The following is a 22230-nucleotide window of genomic DNA, read 5'->3' as shown; positions in this document are numbered from 1 at the left end:
CAATGTCATTTTGCAGGAATTTAGTAGTCCCATTGTGTATGCATTTTAAGTATTTTGCCTCAGTGGAGCAGAGTAAAATTCATGAGTGAAAGTACAACTCGTGATTCTTAAGTGTAGGTAGGTCCTTTTCTAACCTAGTGTTATGTTGTCAAGGATCAAACTTCAACCATGCAAACTGGCAGAGAAAGACATTACAGCAAATTCACGATGAGGATGGGAATAGAACCCATGCGTGTAGAACACAATGGATTAGCAGTCCATCACCTTAGCCTCTTGGTCCCCTCATTGCCAATGTGCTGAGGTACGTGGGAATCAATGGGACTGACATATTGCCCCCTAGTTAGTAAAATGTAACATATTTTTTCTGATCCAGGCATTCAGAGCATGAGGGGGAATTAGCTCAAGTGGTAGAGCGCTCGCTTTGCATGTGAGAGGCAGTGGGATCGATGCCCACATTCTCCATCACAATTCTACATTTGTTTGCCTGATTAAGGCACCAAGTCTAATGTGGTTTAAATTTATATCTTTGAAAAGACTTGAAGCCAATGTCATTTTGCAGGAATTTAGTAGTCCCATTGTGTATGCATTTTAAGTATTTTGGCTCAGTGGAGCAGAGTAAAATTCATGATTGAAAGTACAACTCGTGATTCTTAAGTGTAGGTAGGTCCTTTTCTAACCTAGTGTTATGTTGTCAAGGATCAAACTTCAACCATGCAAACTGGCAGAGAAAGACATTACAGCAAATTCACGATGAGGATGGGAATAGAACCCATGCGTGTAGAACACAATGGATTAGCAGTCCATCACCTTAGCCTCTTGGTCCCCTCATTGCCAATGTGCTGAGGTACGTGGGAATCAATGGGACTGACATATTGCCCCCTAGTTAGTAAAATGTAATATATTTTTTCTGATCCAGGCGTTTAGAGCATGAGGGGGAATTAGCTCAAGTGGTAGAGCGCTCGCTTTGCATGTGAGAGGCAGTGGGATCGATGCCCACATTCTCCAAACAGCTCCATCTTGTCATCCCGTGGATGTTTTAGCAAGCTTGCTTTTTATGAAAAGATTATTTGAAATGCGTTGTCTAAATTTATCTTTCATTCATTTTAAACACTGCTTATTCTGTTCAGGGTCGCCTGGTGCTTGAGCCTATCCCAGCAGACTTTGTCCGATGACAAACTATACTCTAAACTCGTGACTAGACTAAACCTTACCAGTCGTTGGGCATTCATGACTCTTATTTCTGAAAACATTCAAAGACACAATGTTTTGCAAGAGTTATGTTGCCCGATTTAGTAGCCATTGTTTTTATGGTGGGCAGATTGGACCAGACTCAATACCTTCATTATAGTTAACACCCATGCTTAAGAAGATCTTGAATGTATCCAAGACTTTGTCTTACCAAGAGTTCTGACCTTGAGGAATTGATTCTTGGGAGAGTATAAATTCTTTGCACATGAGGGCTAGCACCCTTGGTCCTCATATTCCCAACTACATGAGTGTCTACTTGTCTGAAATGCCATGGATAATGTCTGAATGCAGAAACGCTTTGAGTATCGTGACTTAATCTAAAGGTGCATTGTATTGAACACACAGGTTCAATTCATTCTCTTAGGACAATGCATAACTTCCACAAACATTAAGGACTACACATCTGAATTTCTAACAGACCCTTAGACCAAGGAAAAATGACACATTTCCCCCAGTTTCCAATTGCTACTTCACAGTGCCTTCATTACTGTAAGAGACAAGTCTTTAGAAGCATGTTTGTGTTTTCGTGAAATTTAGAAGAACTGGACATTGAATGTTTGGTGTAACATTGAAGAAATTTGACCAATGTCATTGCTTCTATGGACATCCTTCAAGAAAGTGACCAGACAGGTAAAAAATATTGTAAGGGGAATTAGCTCAAGTGGTAGAGCGCTCGCTTAGCATGTGAGAGGCAGTGGGATCGATGCCCACATTCTCCATCTGAAATCTACTGTTGTTTGCCTGATTAAGGCACCAAGTCTAATGTGGTTTAAATTTATATTTCTGAAAAGACTCGAAGCCAATGTCATTTTGCAGGAATTGAGTAGTCCCATTGTGTATGCATTTTAAGTATTTTGGCTCAGTGGAGCTTAGTAAAATTCGTGATTGGAAGTACAACTCGTGATTCTTAAGTGTAGGTAGGTCCTTTTCTAACCTAGTGTTATGTTGTCAAGGATCAAACTTCAACCATGCAAACTGGCAGAGAAAGACATTACAGCAAATTCACGATGAGGATGGGAATAGAACCCATGCGTGTAGAACACAATGGATTAGCAGTCCATCACCTTAGCCTCTTGGTCCCCTCATTGCCAATGTGCTGAGGTACGTGGGAATCAATGGGACTGACATATTGCCCCCTAGTTAGTAAAATGTAATATATTTTTTCTGATCCAGGCGTTCAGAGCATGAGGGGGAATTAGCTCAAGTGGTAGAGCGCTCGCTTTGCATGTGAGAGGCAGTGGGATCGATGCCCACATTCTCCAAACAGCTCCATCTTGTCATCCCGTGGATGTTTTAGCAAGCTTGGTTTTTATGAAAAGATTATTTGAAATGCGTTGTCTAAATTTATCTTTCATTCATTTTAAACACTGCTTATTCTGTTCAGGGTCGCCTGGTGCTTGAGCCTATCCCAGCAGACTTTGTCCGATGACAAACTATACCCTAAACTCGTGACTAGACTAAACCTTACCAGTCGTTGGGCATTCATGACTCTTATTTCTGAAAACATTCAAAGACACAATGTTTTGCAAGAGTTATGTTGCCCCATTTAGTAGCCATTGTTTTTATGGTGGGCAGATTGGACCAGACTCAATACCTTCATTATAGTTAACACCCATGCTTAAGAAGATCTTGAATGTTTCCAAGACTTTGTCTTACCAAGTTTTCTGACCTTGAGGAATTGATTCTTGGGAGAGTATAAATTCTTTGCACATGAGGGCTAGCACCCTTGGTCCTCATATTCCCAACTACATGAGTGTCTACTTGTCTGAAATGCCATGGATAATGTCTGAATGCAGAAACGCTTTGAGTATCGTGACTTAATCTAAAGGTGCATTGTATTGAACACACAGGTTCAATTCATTCTCTTAGGACAATGCATAACTTCCACAAACATTAAGGACTACACATCTGAATTTCTAACAGACCCTTAGACCAAGGAAAAATGACACATTTCCCCCAGTTTCCAATTGCTACTTCACAGTGCCTTCATTACTGTAAGAGACAAGTCTTTAGAAGCATGTTTGTGTTTTCGTGAAATTTAGAAGAACTGGACATTGAATGTTTGGTGTAACATTGAAGAAATTTGACCAATGTCATTGCTTCTATGGACATCCTTCAAGAAAGTGACCAGACAGGTAAAAAATATTGTAAGGGGAATTAGCTCAAGTGGTAGAGCGCTTGCTTAGCATGTGAGAGGCAGTGGGATTGATGCCCACATTCTCCATCTGAAATCTACTGTTCTTTTCCTGATTAAGGCACCAAGTCTAATGTGGTTTAAATTTGTATCTCTGAAAAGACTCGAAGCCAATGTCATTTTGCAGGAATTTAGTAGTCCCATTGTGTATGCATTTTAAGTATTTTGGCTCAGTGGAGCAGAGTAAAATTCATGAGTGAAAGTACAACTCGTGATTCTTAAGTGTAGGTAGGTCCTTTTCTAACCTAGTGTTATATTGTCAAGGATCAAACTTCAACCATGCAAACTGGCAGAGAAAGACATTACAGTTAATTCACGATGAGGATGGGAATAGAACCCATGCGTTTAGAACACAATGGATTAGCAGTCCATCACCTTAGCGTCACGTCCCCTCATCGCCAATGTGCTGAGGTACGTGGGAATCAATGGGACTGACATATTGCCCCCTAGTGAGTAAAATATAATATATTTTTTCTGATCCAGGTATTCATAGCATGAGGGGGAATTAGCTCAAGTGGTAGAGCGCTCGCTTTGCATGTGAGAGGCAGTGGGATCGATGCCCACATTCTCCAAACAGCTCCATCTCGTCATCCCGTGGATGTTTTAGCAAGCTTGCTTTTTATGAAAAGATTATTTGAAATGGGTTGTCTAAATTTATCTTTCATTCATTTTTTAACACTGCTTATTCTGTTCAGGGTCGCATGGTGCTTGAGCCTATCCCAGCAGACTTTGTACGATGACAAACTATACCCTAAACTCGTGACTAGACTAAACCTTACCAGTCGTTGGGCATTCATGACTCATATTTCTGAAAACATTCAAAGACACAATGTTTTGCAAGAGTTATGTTGCCCCATTTAGTAGCCATTGTTTTTATGGTGGGCAGATTGGACCAGACTCAATATCTTCATTATAGTTAACACCCATGCTTAGGAAGATCTTGAATGTATCCAAGACTTTGTCTTACCAAGATTTCTGACCTAGAGGAATTGATTCTTGGGAGAGTATAAATTCTTTGCACATGAGGGCTAGCACCCTTGGTCCTCATATTCCCAACTACATGAGTGTCTACTTGTCTGAAATGACATGGATAATGTCTGAATGCAGAAACGCTTTGAGTATCGTGACTTAACCTAAAGGTGCATTGTATTGAGCACACAGGTTCAATTCATTCTCTTAGGACAATGCATAACTTCCACAAACATTAAGGACTCCATATCTGAATTTCTAACAGACCCTTAGACCAAGGAAAAATGACACATTTCCCCCAGTTTCCAATTGCTACTTCACAGTGCCTTCATTACTGTAAGAGACAAGTCTTTAGAAGAATGTTTGTGTTTTCGTGAAATTTAGAAGAACTGGACATTAAATGTTTGGTGTAACATTAAAGAAATTTGACCAATGTCATTGCTTCTATGGACATCCTTCAAGAAAGTGACCAGACAGGTAGGAAATATTATAAGGGGAATTAGCTCAAGTGGTAGAGCGCTCGCTTAGCATGTGAGAGGTAGTGGGATCGATGCCCACATTCTCCATCACAATTCTACATTTGTTTGCCTGATTAAGGCACCAAGTCTAATGTGGTTTAAATTTATATCTTTGAAAAGACTTGAAGCCAATGTCATTTTGCAGGAATTTAGTAGTCCCATTGTGTATGCATTTTAAGTATTTTGGCTCAGTGGAGCAGAGTAAAATTCATGATTGAAAGTACAACTCGTGATTCTTAAGTGTAGGTAGGTCCTTTTCTAACCTAGTGTTATGTTGTCAAGGATCAAACTTCAACCATGCAAACTGGCAGAGAAAGACATTACAGCAAATTCACGATGAGGATGGGAATAGAACCCATGCGTGTAGAACACAATGGATTAGCAGTCCATCACCTTAGCCTCTTGGTCCCCTCATTGCCAATGTGCTGAGGTACGTGGGAATCAATGGGACTGACATATTGCCCCCTAGTTAGTAAAATGTAATATATTTTTTCTGATCCAGGCGTTTAGAGCATGAGGGGGAATTAGCTCAAGTGGTAGAGCGCTCGCTTTGCATGTGAGAGGCAGTGGGATCGATGCCCACATTCTCCAAACAGCTCCATCTTGTCATCCCGTGGATGTTTTAGCAAGCTTGCTTTTTATGAAAAGATTATTTGAAATGCGTTGTCTAAATTTATCTTTCATTCATTTTAAACACTGCTTATTCTGTTCAGGGTCGCCTGGTGCTTGAGCCTATCCCAGCAGACTTTGTCCGATGACAAACTATACTCTAAACTCGTGACTAGACTAAACCTTACCAGTCGTTGGGCATTCATGACTCTTATTTCTGAAAACATTCAAAGACACAATGTTTTGCAAGAGTTATGTTGCCCCATTTAGTAGCCATTGTTTTTATGGTGGGCAGATTGGACCAGACTCAATACCTTCATTATAGTTAACACCCATGCTTAAGAAGATCTTGAATGTATCCAAGACTTTGTCTTACCAAGAGTTCTGACCTTGAGGAATTGATTCTTGGGAGAGTATAAATTCTTTGCACATGAGGGCTAGCACCCTTGGTCCTCATATTCCCAACTACATGAGTGTCTACTTGTCTGAAATGCCATGGATAATGTCTGAATGCAGAAACGCTTTGAGTATCGTGACTTAATCTAAAGGTGCATTGTATTGAACACACAGGTTCAATTCATTCTCTTAGGACAATGCATAACTTCCACAAACATTAAGGACTACACATCTGAATTTCTAACAGACCCTTAGACCAAGGAAAAATGACACATTTCCCCCAGTTTCCAATTGCTACTTCACAGTGCCTTCATTACTGTAAGAGACAAGTCTTTAGAAGCATGTTTGTGTTTTCGTGAAATTTAGAAGAACTGGACATTGAATGTTTGGTGTAACATTGAAGAAATTTGACCAATGTCATTGCTTCTATGGACATCCTTCAAGAAAGTGACCAGACAGGTAAAAAATATTGTAAGGGGAATTAGCTCAAGTGGTAGAGCGCTCGCTTAGCATGTGAGAGGCAGTGGGATCGATGCCCACATTCTCCATCTGAAATCTACTGTTGTTTGCCTGATTAAGGCACCAAGTCTAATGTGGTTTAAATTTATATTTCTGAAAAGACTCGAAGCCAATGTCATTTTGCAGGAATTGAGTAGTCCCATTGTGTATGCATTTTAAGTATTTTGGCTACAAAGGAGCAGAGTAAAATTCATGAGTGAAAGTACAACTCGTGATTCTTAAGTGTAGGTAGGTCCTTTTCTAACCTAGTGTTATATTGTCAAGGATCAAACTTCAACCATGCAAACTGGCAGAGAAAGACATTACAGTTAATTCACGATGAGGATGGGAATAGAACCCATGCGTTTAGAACACAATGGATTAGCAGTCCATCACCTTAGCGTCACGTCCCCTCATCGCCAATGTGCTGAGGTACGTGGGAATCAATGGGACTGACATATTGCCCCCTAGTGAGTAAAATATAATATATTTTTTCTGATCCAGGTATTCATAGCATGAGGGGGAATTAGCTCAAGTGGTAGAGCGCTCCCTTTGCATGTGAGAGGCAGTGGGATCGATGCCCACATTCTCCAAACAGCTCCATCTCGTCATCCCGTGGATGTTTTACCAAGCTTGCTTTTTATGAAAAGATTATTTGAAATGGGTTGTCTAAATTTATCTTTCATTCATTTTTTAACACTGCTTATTCTGTTCAGGGTCGCATGGTGCTTGAGCCTATCCCAGCAGACTTTGTACGATGACAAACTATACCCTAAACTCGTGACTAGACTAAACCTTACCAGTCGTTGGGCATTCATGACTCATATTTCTGAAAACATTCAAAGACACAATGTTTTGCAAGAGTTATGTTGCCCCATTTAGTAGCCATTGTTTTTATGGTGGGCAGATTGGACCAGACTCAATATCTTCATTATAGTTAACACCCATGCTTAGGAAGATCTTGAATGTATCCAAGACTTTGTCTTACCAAGATTTCTGACCTAGAGGAATTGATTCTTGGGAGAGTATAAATTCTTTGCACATGAGGGCTAGCACCCTTGGTCCTCATATTCCCAACTACATGAGTGTCTACTTGTCTGAAATGACATGGATAATGTCTGAATGCAGAAACGCTTTGAGTATCGTGACTTAACCTAAAGGTGCATTGTATTGAGCACACAGGTTCAATTCATTCTCTTAGGACAATGCATAACTTCCACAAACATTAAGGACTCCATATCTGAATTTCTAACAGACCCTTAGACCAAGGAAAAATGACACATTTCCCCCAGTTTCCAATTGCTACTTCACAGTGCCTTCATTACTGTAAGAGACAAGTCTTTAGAAGAATGTTTGTGTTTTCGTGAAATTTAGAAGAACTGGACATTAAATGTTTGGTGTAACATTAAAGAAATTTGACCAATGTCATTGCTTCTATGGACATCCTTCAAGAAAGTGACCAGACAGGTAGGAAATATTATAAGGGGAATTAGCTCAAGTGGTAGAGCGCTCGCTTAGCATGTGAGAGGTAGTGGGATCGATGCCCACATTCTCCATCACAATTCTACATTTGTTTGCCTGATTAAGGCACCAAGTCTAATGTGGTTTAAATTTATATCTTTGAAAAGACTTGAAGCCAATGTCATTTTGCAGGAATTTAGTAGTCCCATTGTGTATGCATTTTAAGTATTTTGGCTCAGTGGAGCAGAGTAAAATTCATGATTGAAAGTACAACTCGTGATTCTTAAGTGTAGGTAGGTCCTTTTCTAACCTAGTGTTATGTTGTCAAGGATCAAACTTCAACCATGCAAACTGGCAGAGAAAGACATTACAGCAAATTCACGATGAGGATGGGAATAGAACCCATGCGTGTAGAACACAATGGATTAGCAGTCCATCACCTTAGCCTCTTGGTCCCCTCATTGCCAATGTGCTGAGGTACGTGGGAATCAATGGGACTGACATATTGCCCCCTAGTTAGTAAAATGTAATATATTTTTTCTGATCCAGGCGTTTAGAGCATGAGGGGGAATTAGCTCAAGTGGTAGAGCGCTCGCTTTGCATGTGAGAGGCAGTGGGATCGATGCCCACATTCTCCAAACAGCTCCATCTTGTCATCCCGTGGATGTTTTAGCAAGCTTGCTTTTTATGAAAAGATTATTTGAAATGCGTTGTCTAAATTTATCTTTCATTCATTTTAAACACTGCTTATTCTGTTCAGGGTCGCCTGGTGCTTGAGCCTATCCCAGCAGACTTTGTCCGATGACAAACTATACTCTAAACTCGTGACTAGACTAAACCTTACCAGTCGTTGGGCATTCATGACTCTTATTTCTGAAAACATTCAAAGACACAATGTTTTGCAAGAGTTATGTTGCCCCATTTAGTAGCCATTGTTTTTATGGTGGGCAGATTGGACCAGACTCAATACCTTCATTATAGTTAACACCCATGCTTAAGAAGATCTTGAATGTATCCAAGACTTTGTCTTACCAAGAGTTCTGACCTTGAGGAATTGATTCTTGGGAGAGTATAAATTCTTTGCACATGAGGGCTAGCACCCTTGGTCCTCATATTCCCAACTACATGAGTGTCTACTTGTCTGAAATGCCATGGATAATGTCTGAATGCAGAAACGCTTTGAGTATCGTGACTTAATCTAAAGGTGCATTGTATTGAACACACAGGTTCAATTCATTCTCTTAGGACAATGCATAACTTCCACAAACATTAAGGACTACACATCTGAATTTCTAACAGACCCTTAGACCAAGGAAAAATGACACATTTCCCCCAGTTTCCAATTGCTACTTCACAGTGCCTTCATTACTGTAAGAGACAAGTCTTTAGAAGCATGTTTGTGTTTTCGTGAAATTTAGAAGAACTGGACATTGAATGTTTGGTGTAACATTGAAGAAATTTGACCAATGTCATTGCTTCTATGGACATCCTTCAAGAAAGTGACCAGACAGGTAAAAAATATTGTAAGGGGAATTAGCTCAAGTGGTAGAGCGCTCGCTTAGCATGTGAGAGGCAGTGGGATCGATGCCCACATTCTCCATCTGAAATCTACTGTTGTTTGCCTGATTAAGGCACCAAGTCTAATGTGGTTTAAATTTATATTTCTGAAAAGACTCGAAGCCAATGTCATTTTGCAGGAATTGAGTAGTCCCATTGTGTATGCATTTTAAGTATTTTGGCTACAAAGGAGCAGAGTAAAATTCATGAGTGAAAGTACAACTCGTGATTCTTAAGTGTAGGTAGGTCCTTTTCTAACCTAGTGTTATATTGTCAAGGATCAAACTTCAACCATGCAAACTGGCAGAGAAAGACATTACAGTTAATTCACGATGAGGATGGGAATAGAACCCATGCGTTTAGAACACAATGGATTAGCAGTCCATCACCTTAGCGTCACGTCCCCTCATCGCCAATGTGCTGAGGTACGTGGGAATCAATGGGACTGACATATTGCCCCCTAGTGAGTAAAATATAATATATTTTTTCTGATCCAGGTATTCATAGCATGAGGGGGAATTAGCTCAAGTGGTAGAGCGCTCGCTTTGCATGTGAGAGGCAGTGGGATCGATGCCCACATTCTCCAAACAGCTCCATCTCGTCATCCCGTGGATGTTTTAGCAAGCTTGCTTTTTATGAAAAGATTATTTGAAATGGGTTGTCTAAATTTATCTTTCATTCATTTTTTAACACTGCTTATTCTGTTCAGGGTCGCATGGTGCTTGAGCCTATCCCAGCAGACTTTGTACGATGACAAACTATACCCTAAACTCGTGACTAGACTAAACCTTACCAGTCGTTGGGCATTCATGACTCATATTTCTGAAAACATTCAAAGACACAATGTTTTGCAAGAGTTATGTTGCCCCATTTAGTAGCCATTGTTTTTATGGTGGGCAGATTGGACCAGACTCAATATCTTCATTATAGTTAACACCCATGCTTAGGAAGATCTTGAATGTATCCAAGACTTTGTCTTACCAAGATTTCTGACCTAGAGGAATTGATTCTTGGGAGAGTATAAATTCTTTGCACATGAGGGCTAGCACCCTTGGTCCTCATATTCCCAACTACATGAGTGTCTACTTGTCTGAAATGACATGGATAATGTCTGAATGCAGAAACGCTTTGAGTATCGTGACTTAACCTAAAGGTGCATTGTATTGAGCACACAGGTTCAATTCATTCTCTTAGGACAATGCATAACTTCCACAAACATTAAGGACTCCATATCTGAATTTCTAACAGACCCTTAGACCAAGGAAAAATGACACATTTCCCCCAGTTTCCAATTGCTACTTCACAGTGCCTTCATTACTGTAAGAGACAAGTCTTTAGAAGAATGTTTGTGTTTTCGTGAAATTTAGAAGAACTGGACATTAAATGTTTGGTGTAACATTAAAGAAATTTGACCAATGTCATTGCTTCTATGGACATCCTTCAAGAAAGTGACCAGACAGGTAGGAAATATTATAAGGGGAATTAGCTCAAGTGGTAGAGCACTCGCTTAGCATGTGAGAGGTAGTGGGATCGATGCCCACATTCTCCATCACAATTCTACATTTGTTTGCCTGATTAAGGCACCAAGTCTAATGTGGTTTAAATTTATATCTTTGAAAAGACTTGAAGCCAATGTCATTTTGCAGGAATTTAGTAGTCCCATTGTGTATGCATTTTAAGTATTTTGGCTCAGTGGAGCAGAGTAAAATTCATGATTGAAAGTACAACTCGTGATTCTTAAGTGTAGGTAGGTCCTTTTCTAACCTAGTGTTATGTTGTCAAGGATCAAACTTCAACCATGCAAACTGGCAGAGAAAGACATTACAGCAAATTCACGATGAGGATGGGAATAGAACCCATGCGTGTAGAACACAATGGATTAGCAGTCCATCACCTTAGCCTCTTGGTCCCCTCATTGCCAATGTGCTGAGGTACGTGGGAATCAATGGGACTGACATATTGCCCCCTAGTTAGTAAAATGTAATATATTTTTTCTGATCCAGGCGTTTAGAGCATGAGGGGGAATTAGCTCAAGTGGTAGAGCGCTCGCTTTGCATGTGAGAGGCAGTGGGATCGATGCCCACATTCTCCAAACAGCTCCATCTTGTCATCCCGTGGATGTTTTAGCAAGCTTGCTTTTTATGAAAAGATTATTTGAAATGCGTTGTCTAAATTTATCTTTCATTCATTTTAAACACTGCTTATTCTGTTCAGGGTCGCCTGGTGCTTGAGCCTATCCCAGCAGACTTTGTCCGATGACAAACTATACTCTAAACTCGTGACTAGACTAAACCTTACCAGTCGTTGGGCATTCATGACTCTTATTTCTGAAAACATTCAAAGACACAATGTTTTGCAAGAGTTATGTTGCCCCATTTAGTAGCCATTGTTTTTATGGTGGGCAGATTGGACCAGACTCAATACCTTCATTATAGTTAACACCCATGCTTAAGAAGATCTTGAATGTATCCAAGACTTTGTCTTACCAAGAGTTCTGACCTTGAGGAATTGATTCTTGGGAGAGTATAAATTCTTTGCACATGAGGGCTAGCACCCTTGGTCCTCATATTCCCAACTACATGAGTGTCTACTTGTCTGAAATGCCATGGATAATGTCTGAATGCAGAAACGCTTTGAGTATCGTGACTTAATCTAAAGGTGCATTGTATTGAACCCACAGGTTCAATTCATTCTCTTAGGACAATGCATAACTTCCACAAACATTAAGGACTACACATCTGAATTTCTAACAGACCCTTAGACCAAGGAAAAATGACACATTTCCCCCAGTTTCCAATTGCTACTTCACAGTGCCTTCATTACTGTAAGAGACAAGTCTTTAGAAGCATGTTTGTGTTTTCGTGAAATTTAGAAGAACTGGACATTTAATGTTTGGTGTAACATTGAAGAAATTTGACCAATGTCATTGCTTCTATGGACATCCTTCAAGAAAGTGACCAGACAGGTAAAAAATATTGTAAGGGGAATTAGCTCAAGTGGTAGAGCGCTCGCTTAGCATGTGAGAGGCAGTGGGATCGATGCCCACATTCTCCATCTGAAATCTACTGTTGTTTGCCTGATTAAGGCACCAAGTCTAATGTGGTTTAAATTTATATTTCTGAAAAGACTCGAAGCCAATGTCATTTTGCAGGAATTGAGTAGTCCCATTGTGTATGCATTTTAAGTATTTTGGCTACAAAGGAGCAGAGTAAAATTCATGAGTGAAAGTACAACTCGTGATTCTTAAGTGTAGGTAGGTCCTTTTCTAACCTAGTGTTATGTTGTCAAGGATCAAACTTCAACCATGCAAACTGGCAGAGAAAGACATTACAGCAAATTCACGATGAGGATGGGAATAGAACCCATGCGTTTAGAACACAATGGATTAGCAGTCCATCACCTTAGCGTCACGTCCCCTCATCGCCAATGTGCTGAGGTACGTGGGAATCAATGGGACTGACATATTGCCCCCTAGTTAGTAAAATATAATATATTTTTTCTGATCCAGGCATTCATAGCATGAGGGGGAATTAGCTCAAGTGGTAGAGCGCTCGCTTTGCATGTGAGAGGCAGTGGGATCGATGCCCACATTCTCCAAACAGCTCCATCTTGTCATCCCGTGGATGTTTTAGCAAGCTTGCTTTTTATGAAAAGATTATTTGAAATGCGTTGTCTAAATTTATCTTTCATTCATTTTAAACACTGCTTATTCTGTTCAGGGTCGCCTGGTGCTTGAGCCTATCCCAGCAGACTTTGTCCGATGACAAACTATACCCTAAACTCGTGACTAGACTAAACCTTACCAGTCGTTGGGCATTCATGACTCTTATTTCTGAAAACATTCAAAGACACAATGTTTTGCAAGAGTTATGTTGCCCCATTTAGTAGCCATTGTTTTTATGGTGGGCAGATTGGACCAGACTCAATACCTTCATTATAGTTAACACCCATGCTTAAGAAGATCTTGAATGTATCCAAGACTTTGTCTTACCAAGAGTTCTGACCTTGAGGAATTGATTCTTGGGAGAGTATACATTCTTTGCACATGAGGGCTAGCACCCTTGGTCCTCATATTCTTAAATACATGAGTGTCTACTTGTCTGAAATGTCATGGATAATGTGTGAATGCAGAAACGCTTTGAGTATCGTGAATTAACCTAAAGGTGCATTGTATTGAACACACAGGTTCCATTCATTCTCTTAGGACAATGCATAACTTCCACAAACATTAAGGACTCCACATCTGAATTTCTAGCAGACCCCTAGACCAAGGAAAAATGACACATTTCCCCCAGTTTCCAATTGCTACTTCACAGTGCCTTCATTACTGTAAGAGACAAGTCTTTAGAAGCATGTTTGTGTTTTCGTGAAATTTAGAAGAACTGGACATTGAATGTTTGGTGTAACATTGAAGAAATTTGACCAATGTCATTGCTTCTATGGACATCCTTCAAGAAAGTGACCAGACAGGTAAAAAATATTGTAAGGGGTATTAGCTCAAGTGGTAGAGCGCTCGCTTAGCATGTGAGAGGCAGTGGGATCGATGCCCACATTCTCCATCTGAAATCTACTGTTGTTTGCCTGATTAAGGCACCAAGTCTAATGTGGTTTAAATTTATATTTCTGAAAAGACTCGAAGCCAATGTCATTTTGCAGGAATTGAGTAGTCCCATTGTGTATGCATTTTAAGTATTTTGGCTACAAAGGAGCAGAGTAAAATTCATGAGTGAAAGTACAACTCGTGATTCTTAAGTGTAGGTAGGTCCTTTTCTAACCTAGTGTTATGTTGTCAAGGATCAAACTTCAACCATGCAAACTGGCAGAGAAAGACATTACAGCAAATTCACGATGAGGATGGGAATAGAACCCATGCGTTTAGAACACAATGGATTAGCAGTCCATCACCTTAGCGTCACGTCCCCTCATCGCCAATGTGCTGAGGTACGTGGGAATCAATGGGACTGACATATTGCCCCCTAGTTAGTAAAATATAATATATTTTTTCTGATCCAGGCATTCACAGCATGAGGGGGAATTAGCTCAAGTGGTAGAGCGCTCGCTTTGCATGTGAGAGGCAGTGGGATCAATGCCCACATTCTCCAAACAGCTCCATCTTGTCATCCCGTGGATGTTTTAGCAAGCTTGCTTTTTATGAAAAGATTATTTGAAATGCGTTGTCTAAATTTATCTTTCATTCATTTTAAACACTGCTTATTCTGTTCAGGGTCGCCTGGTGCTTGAGCCTATCCCAGCAGACTTTGTCCGATGACAAACTATACCCTAAACTCGTGACTAGACTAAACCTTACCAGTCGTTGGGCATTCATGACTCTTATTTCTGAAAACATTCAAAGACACAATGTTTTGCAAGAGTTATGTTGCCCCATTTAGTAGCCATTGTTTTTATGGTGGGCAGATTGGACCAGACTCAATACCTTCATTATAGTTAACACCCATGCTTAAGAAGATCTTGAATGTATCCAAGACTTTGTCTTACCAAGAGTTCTGACCTTGAGGAATTGATTCTTGGGAGAGTATAAATTCTTTGCACATGAGGGCTAGCACCCTTGGTCCTCATATTCTTAAATACATGAGTGTCTACTTGTCTGAAATGTCATGGATAATGTGTGAATGCAGAAACGCTTTGAGTATCGTGACTTAACCTAAAGGTGCATTGTATTGAACACACAGGTTCCATTCATTCTCTTAGGACAATGCATAACTTCCACAAACATTAAGGACTCCACATCTGAATTTCTAGCAGACCCCTAGACCAAGGAAAAATGACACATTTCCCCCAGTTTCCAATTGCTACTTCACAGTGCCTTCATTACTGTAAGAGACAAGTCTTTAGAAGCATGTTTGTGTTTTCGTGAAATTTAGAAGAACTGGACATTGAATGTTTGGTGTAACATTGAAGAAATTTGACCAATGTCATTGCTTCTATGGACATCCTTCAAGAAAGTGACCAGACAGGTAAAAAATATTGTAAGGGGAATTAGCTCAAGTGGTAGAGCGCTCGCTTAGCATGTGAGAGGCAGTGGGATCGATGCCCACATTCTCCATCTGAAATCTACTGTAGTTTGCCTGATTAAGGCACCAAGTCTAATGTGGTTTAAATTTATATTTCTGAAAAGACTCGAAGCCAATGTCATTTTGCAGGAATTGAGTAGTCCCATTGTGTATGCATTTTAAGTATTTTGGCTACAAAGGAGCAGAGTAAAATTCATGAGTGAAAGTACAACTCGTGATTCTTAAGTGTAGGTAGGTCCTTTTCTAACCTAGTGTTATGTTGTCAAGGATCAAACTTCAACCATGCAAACTGGCAGAGAAAGACATTACAGCAAATTCACGATGAGGATGGGAATAGAACCCATGCGTTTAGAACACAATGGATTAGCAGTCCATCACCTTAGCGTCACGTCCCCTCATCGCCAATGTGCTGAGGTACGTGGGAATCAATGGGACTGACATATTGCCCCCTAGTTAGTAAAATATAATATATTTTTTCTGATCCAGGCATTTATAGCATGAGGGGGAATTAGCTCAAGTGGTAGAGCGCTCGCTTTGCATGTGAGAGGCAGTGGGATCGATGCCCACATTCTCCAAACAGCTCCATCTTGTCATCCCGTGGATGTTTTAGCAAGCTTGCTTTTTATGAAAAGATTATTTGAAATGCGTTGTCTAAATTTATCTTTCATTCATTTTAAACACTGCTTATTCTGTTCAGGGTCGCCTGGTGCTTGAGCCTATCCCAGCAGACTTTGTCCGATGACAAACTATACCCTAAACTCGTGACTAGACTAAACCTTACCAGTCGTTGGGCATTCATGACTCTTATTTCTGAAAACATTCAAAGACACAATGTTTTGCAAGAGTTATGTTGCCCCATTTAGTAGCCATTGTTTTTATGGTGGGCAGATTGGACCAGACTCAATACCTTCATTATAGTTAACACCCATGCTTAAGAAGATCTTGAATGTATCCAAGACTTTGTCTTACCAAGAGTTCTGACCTTGAGGAATTGATTCTTGGGAGAGTTTAAATTCTTTGCACATGAGGGCTAGCACCCTTGGTCCTCATATTCCCCACTACATGAGTGTCTACTTGTCTGAAATGCCATGGATAATGTCTGAATGCAGAAACGCTTTGAGTATCGTGACTTAACCTGAAGGTGCATTGTATTGAACAGACAGGTTCCATTCATTCTCTTAGGACAATGCATAACTTCCACAAACATTAAGGACTCCACATCTGAATTTCTAGCAGACCCTTAGACCAAGGAAAAATGACACATTTCCCCCAGTTTCCAATTGCTACTTCACAGTGCCTTCATTACTGTAAGAGACAAGTCTTTAGAAGCATGTTTGTGTTTTCGTTAAATTTAGAAGAACTGGACATTGAATGTTTGGTGTAACATTGAAGAAATTTGTCCAATGTCATTGCTTCTATGGACATCCTTCAAGAAAGTGACCAGACAGGTCGGATCTATTATAGGGGGAATTAGCTCAAGTGAATTTCTAGCAGACCCTTAGACCAAGGAAAAATGACAAATTTCCCCGTTTCCAATTGCTACTTCATTACTGAAAGAGCCAAGTCTTTAGAAGCATGTTTGTGTTTTCGTGAAATTTAATTTAATTAAATTTAATTCCTAAGTGAAAGTACCACTCATGTTTCTTAAGTGTAGGTAAGTCCTTTTCTAACCTAGTGTTATGTTGTTTAGGATCAAACTTCAACCATGCAAACTGGCAGAAAGAGACATTACAGCAAATTCACAATAAGGATAAGCTTTGAACCCACGCCTGGAGAACACACTGGATTAGCAGTCCATTACCTTAGCAAATTCATGATGAGGATGGGAATAGAACCCATCCGTGTAGAACACAATGGATTAGCAGTCCATCACCTTAGCCTCTCGGTCCCCTCATCGCCTATGTGCTGAGGTACGTGGGAATCAATGGGACTGACATATTGCCCCCTAGTTAGTAAAATATAATATATTTTTTCTGATCCAGGCATTCATAACATGAGGGGGAATTAGCTCAAGTGGTAGAGCGCTCGCTTATCATGTGGGAGGCAGTGGGATCGATGCCCGCATTCTCCATCTGAAATCTGCTGTTGTTTGCCTGATTAAGGCACCAAGTCTAATGTGGTTTAAATTTATATTTCTGAAAAGACTCGAAGCCAATGTCATTTTGCAGGAATTGAGTAGTCCCATTGTGTATGCATTTTAAGTATTTTGGCTACAAAGGAGCAGAGTAAAATTCATGAGTGAAAGTACAACTCGTGATTCTTAAGTGTAGGTAGGTCCTTTTCTAACCTAGTGTTATGTTGTCAAGGATCAAACTTCAACCATGCAAACTGGCAGAGAAAGACATTACAGCAAATTCACGATGAGGATGGGACTAGAACCCATGCGTGTAGAACACAATGGATTAGCAGTCCATCACCTTAGCCTCTCGGTCCCCTCATCGCCAATGTGCTGAGGTACGTGGGAATCAATGGGACTGACATATTGCCCCCTAGTTAGTAAAATATAATATCTTTTTTTCTGATCCAGGCATACATAGCATGATGGGGCATTAGCTCAAGTGGTAGAGCGCTCACTCTGGATGTGAGAGGCAGGTGGCTCGATGCTCTCATTCTCCAACCAGCTCCATCTCGCTTGTTTTATGAATCGATTATTTGAGTATCGGAAGTCGTGGTGGAATATATTAACATCTTTGCCTTGGTTATCACACAAGAAGGTTTAAATTTAGTGTAATGTAAGATTAAAACTTGTGTATAGTAATCTAAGTTTATATATGGAGTTACTTTTAAAGTTCATGTTATGTTGAGCGTTGCCTTTCGTCAAGGCTCTATCTTGTCCTGTCTCTTTCTCTCTCATCCGCGCACGCCGCGGTTAAGCTTCTACCGTCTGTCTGTACTGAGTAATTTCACATTTTCATATTGATGATCTTAGCCACTAAATTAGTATTTGTTATTTTGTGAGTAGGTGGTGAATTAGAACAAATAAAAATATGTATTTCCATATTAATATCCTTTTTTGGGTGTTTTTTCAGAGGGTGGGAATGGATTAATTTGTATTTACAGTTATACCTTGACATACAAGTGTTCCAATTTGAGTAACTAGGAAAATTCAGAGCATACGAGCTCAGTCCTGAAATGCAGTAAGCTCGTATCTCAAGGTATTACTGTAGATATTTTCAATGGGAAAAATTGATTTGAGATACGAGTAAATTGACATACAAGCTCATTCCTGGAATGCATTAAGCTTGTATCTCAAGGTATTACTGTATTCACTTTCCAAGAATTTTCATTATGGTGCATTCCTAATCTAATAATGTCATCTAATTGTTTTCACAGGATTACAAGAATACCAGACTGCACTGATGATTGACCCATGCAATGAAGCATTGCAGGCAGACACACAAAATATTCGAGAAATCATACAGGGCAGTGTAGAATGGGAAGTGTAAAGTTAAATCCCTAATGTTACTATTTCTTTTTGTCCTTTATTCTTTATGGTTTTGAATGCATGAAATGTAATCTTTTGTCGTGTGATAAAATTGGTTTTCTGTGTTGTGATCAAAAATTTGAAATACAAATGAGGTTCTGATAGACAGTATTTGAGTAAGGGCGTGGGAAGATCAACAAATTGAGCAAAAGGAGAATACTTCCAAGAAGGATGTAGACCATGCTTACCCTTACTTTCAATGTTATGTAGTGATTGGCTATCATTAGTTTCAGCACTAATGACATCACTCTAGAAGTTAAACGGCATTAAAATCCTACATTAAAAGCAGTACAGCCTGTGTGACTGTGTCAAGAGATTGAAGTCTCACCATTATCATCATCTTTATCAGCATCTTTATCAGCTTCCATACCACCCATCCTCAGCAGCATTCTCATCAGGTAGGCCCAGCCTCGTCACCTCCTGCCGGTCGGACGTGCCTAGAACACCTCACCAGGCTTCCATGAAAAACCCTAATGAGATGGCTGAGTTACCTCATCTGACTCCTATCAATGTGGAGGAGCTGTGGTTCTCCTCTGAGCCCCACCTTATTTCTAAGGGGGAGCCTGGACACCCTGCGGATGAAAATAATTTCAGCCGCTTGTATGAGGGTTCGTGTTCTTTCGGTCATGACCCACAGCTCATAAGCATAGGTGAGGGATTTAGGTCGACTTATAAATAGAGAGGTTTGCCTTTCAGCTCAATTCATTTATCATTTTTTTACAATCTATTTATTAATACAGCAGTTTCTCTAAAAATGCGTAAAAATGTTCAGGAGAGGATTGATAAATTGATGGCATTCCATCTCTCTCATCTCACCTCTTCCACTTTATCCAAAGTCGGGTTGCGGGGGCAGCAGCTTCAGCAGGGAAGCCCAAACTTCCCTCTCTCCAGCCACTTCATCCAGCTCTTCCGGGAGGACCCCAAGGTGTTCCCGGGCTAGCCGGGAGACATAGTCTACCCAACGTGTTCAAGGTTGGCCCCATGCCCTCCTTCCGGTGGGACGTGCCCGGAACACCTCCCGAGGGAGGCGTCCTGGGGGCATCCTGATCAGATGCCTGAGCCAACTCATTTGGCTCCTTTCGATCCGGAGGAGCAGCGGCTCTACTATGAAGCCCTCCCAGATGACCAAACTTCTCAACTTATCTCTAAGGGAGAGTCCAGACATCCTGCGAAGGAAAATTATTTCAGCCGCTTTATCCGGCATGTCGTTCTTTCGGTCATGACCCACAGCTCGTGACCATAGATGAGGGTGGAAGATGGTAGATCGACTGGTAAATAGAGAGCCTCGCCTTTTGGCTCAACTCCTTCATCACCATGCCGCACCGATCCGCCTGGGCCCGGTAGGACTCTTTTTTCAGCCTGACGGGAGTCCACCAGCGGGTTCTGGGTTTGCTGTCACGACAGGCACCTTGTCGCTGCAGCTCCTGTCTGCCGCCTCAGCAATAGAAGCGTGTAACATGGTCCACTCACACTCAATGTCCCCTACCTCTTCCCGGACATGAGAGAAGCTCTGTTGGAGTTGGGAATTGAAACTCCTGACAGGAGACTCCGCTAGGCGTTCCCAGCAGACTCACGAAACATATGCGTTTCCCGGGCCGCACCGGCATATGACCCCACCATCGGAGCCAACGCACCACCAGTTGGTGATCTCTTTACCTGATTATCCAAGACATGCGGGCGCAGGTCCAATGACACGACCACAAAGTCGATCATCGAACTGCGGCCTAGGGTGTAAAAATAGAACACCACTAGGGTTCTGATCAGTGGGGCCGTTCTTCCCAATCACTTCCCTCCAGGCCTCGCTGTCATTGCCTACGTGAGCATTGAAGTCCCCCAACAAAATGAGGGAGTCCCCCAAAGGAGCACTCTCCAGCACTCCCTCCAAGGACTCCAAAAATGTTGGGTACTCTGAACTGCAGTTTGGAGCATACCCGTCCCCCCACCCGTATACAGAGGGATGCTACCCTCTCGTCCACCGGGTTAAACCCCAACATACAGGCACCAAGCCGGGGGCAACAAGTATGCCTACACCTGCTCGGCGCCTCTCACCCTTAACAACTCCAGAGTGGAAGAGTGTCCAACAACCCCTCGAGAGGAGTGGTATCAGAACCCAAGCTGTGCGTAGTGGTGAGCCGACTACATCAAGCCGGAATTTCTCAACCTCACACACTAGCTCAGGCTCTTTCCCAACCAGAGAGGTGACATTCCATGTCCAAAGAGCCAGTTTTTGGTGGCGGGGATCGGACCACCAAGGATCCCTCCTTTGGCTGCCGCCCAGCTTTCTTTGGCCCCTCTCATAGATGGTGAGGGCCAGGCCAAATGGGTGTACGCCCGGCCACCAGGCGCTCGCCATTGCGCCTCTCCTCTAGGCCTGGCTCCAAAGTGGGACCCCGGTGACCTGTGTCCAGGCGAGGGAAATTGTAGTCGATAGCTCTTCCTCGTCTTAAGAGGTCTTCTGGCCCATTCTTCGTCTGGTCCCTCACCTCAGGCCAGTTTGCCATGGGTGACCCTACCAGGGGCACAAGGACCCAGACATCATAGCTCCAAGGATCACTGGGACACATAAACCCACCACCACGATAAGGTGATGACTCGTTGGGGGGTAACAGCATTCCACTACATGTAAATTGAGTTTTGAACTGGCACATAAAGCAATTGTTACGATTGGGGATAGAGGACCCCAAATCAGGCAAGGCAGCAAGTCTGGATATCGAATCTTTATTGGAAACGTCCAAGAGACGGGCAGAGGAAAGTAGAGTAGGCGAGTCGTTAGTCGTGGAAGGGAGGTCGGTAACTGTGGAGTATGTCGTGGAGTCCAGAGCGAAGGTCACAATGTGTGAGAGCGAGATCGTTGTCCGTGGTCGTGGGGCTGAGCGTGGTCGGGATCCTGGGAGCAAAAACAAGAGGTCGTAGATTAGTAGAGACAGGCAATATGACAATGCAAGAGGGTTTTTAACAGTGAACTGATTAAGACAATCCAGCAGCGTGGTCATGTTCTTGTTGGCTTTTAATATCCCCCACTGGCTGATGAATCACACCTGGAAGCGTTTGAGTGATTAGGGACTGGGCATTTGATTGGGTGGCAGGCACAACCAGCCACCAATCTGGTCCGGGGCCTGATATCAATTAAGTCAAAGGTGTGCACACTTACGCAACCACAAATTTGATTTCTTTCTTGATCACTGGCCTTTCATGCATTCATATGAAAAAGTTTGGGCATTTTCCTTTATGAGTCATTAGTTGTTTGGATCAGCAATTTCAGTT

The 22230-nt window shown here is 41.5% G+C and overlaps 1 protein-coding gene and 17 non-coding genes across 22 annotated transcripts in view; all 18 read left to right on the top strand.

Moving 5' to 3' along the window:
• dnaaf4 (dynein axonemal assembly factor 4) overlaps positions 1-19282 on the top strand; it is a 119499-nt gene extending 100217 nt beyond the window's left edge. For all 5 annotated transcript variants that reach the window (XR_013299777.1, XM_077597467.1, XM_077597468.1 and 2 more), the window contains one exon: positions 18816-19282. Coding sequence is in view for 4 of the 5 variants with exons in the window: in XM_077597467.1 (XP_077453593.1) it covers positions 18816-18928 (113 nt within the window). In the remaining variant the exon portion in view is untranslated. The remainder of the gene's footprint in view (positions 1-18815) is intronic.
• trnaa-ugc (transfer RNA alanine (anticodon UGC)) lies at positions 390-462 on the top strand. The gene has a single exon. It is a non-coding gene; the product is annotated as a tRNA-Ala (tRNA).
• trnaa-ugc (transfer RNA alanine (anticodon UGC)) lies at positions 933-1005 on the top strand. Its single transcript has one exon. It is a non-coding gene; the product is annotated as a tRNA-Ala (tRNA).
• Positions 1895-1967, top strand: trnaa-agc (transfer RNA alanine (anticodon AGC)). Its single transcript has one exon. It is a non-coding gene; the product is annotated as a tRNA-Ala (tRNA).
• trnaa-ugc (transfer RNA alanine (anticodon UGC)) lies at positions 2438-2510 on the top strand. The gene has a single exon. It is a non-coding gene; the product is annotated as a tRNA-Ala (tRNA).
• trnaa-ugc (transfer RNA alanine (anticodon UGC)) lies at positions 3942-4014 on the top strand. The gene has a single exon. It is a non-coding gene; the product is annotated as a tRNA-Ala (tRNA).
• On the top strand, positions 4905-4977 carry trnaa-agc (transfer RNA alanine (anticodon AGC)). Its single transcript has one exon. It is a non-coding gene; the product is annotated as a tRNA-Ala (tRNA).
• Positions 5448-5520, top strand: trnaa-ugc (transfer RNA alanine (anticodon UGC)). Its single transcript has one exon. It is a non-coding gene; the product is annotated as a tRNA-Ala (tRNA).
• Positions 6410-6482, top strand: trnaa-agc (transfer RNA alanine (anticodon AGC)). Its single transcript has one exon. It is a non-coding gene; the product is annotated as a tRNA-Ala (tRNA).
• Positions 7916-7988, top strand: trnaa-agc (transfer RNA alanine (anticodon AGC)). Its single transcript has one exon. It is a non-coding gene; the product is annotated as a tRNA-Ala (tRNA).
• On the top strand, positions 8459-8531 carry trnaa-ugc (transfer RNA alanine (anticodon UGC)). Its single transcript has one exon. It is a non-coding gene; the product is annotated as a tRNA-Ala (tRNA).
• Positions 9421-9493, top strand: trnaa-agc (transfer RNA alanine (anticodon AGC)). Its single transcript has one exon. It is a non-coding gene; the product is annotated as a tRNA-Ala (tRNA).
• Positions 9964-10036, top strand: trnaa-ugc (transfer RNA alanine (anticodon UGC)). Its single transcript has one exon. It is a non-coding gene; the product is annotated as a tRNA-Ala (tRNA).
• Positions 11470-11542, top strand: trnaa-ugc (transfer RNA alanine (anticodon UGC)). Its single transcript has one exon. It is a non-coding gene; the product is annotated as a tRNA-Ala (tRNA).
• Positions 12432-12504, top strand: trnaa-agc (transfer RNA alanine (anticodon AGC)). The gene has a single exon. It is a non-coding gene; the product is annotated as a tRNA-Ala (tRNA).
• trnaa-ugc (transfer RNA alanine (anticodon UGC)) lies at positions 12975-13047 on the top strand. The gene has a single exon. It is a non-coding gene; the product is annotated as a tRNA-Ala (tRNA).
• trnaa-agc (transfer RNA alanine (anticodon AGC)) lies at positions 15442-15514 on the top strand. Its single transcript has one exon. It is a non-coding gene; the product is annotated as a tRNA-Ala (tRNA).
• Positions 15985-16057, top strand: trnaa-ugc (transfer RNA alanine (anticodon UGC)). Its single transcript has one exon. It is a non-coding gene; the product is annotated as a tRNA-Ala (tRNA).
• Positions 19283-22230: the final 2948 nt, after the last annotated feature.

The sequence above is a fragment of the Stigmatopora argus genome, chromosome 3 (genome assembly GCF_051989625.1).
Source record: "Stigmatopora argus isolate UIUO_Sarg chromosome 3, RoL_Sarg_1.0, whole genome shotgun sequence".
NCBI classification, from domain to species: domain Eukaryota; kingdom Metazoa; phylum Chordata; class Actinopteri; order Syngnathiformes; family Syngnathidae; genus Stigmatopora; species Stigmatopora argus.
This window is presented reverse-complemented; position numbering and strand designations above follow the sequence as displayed.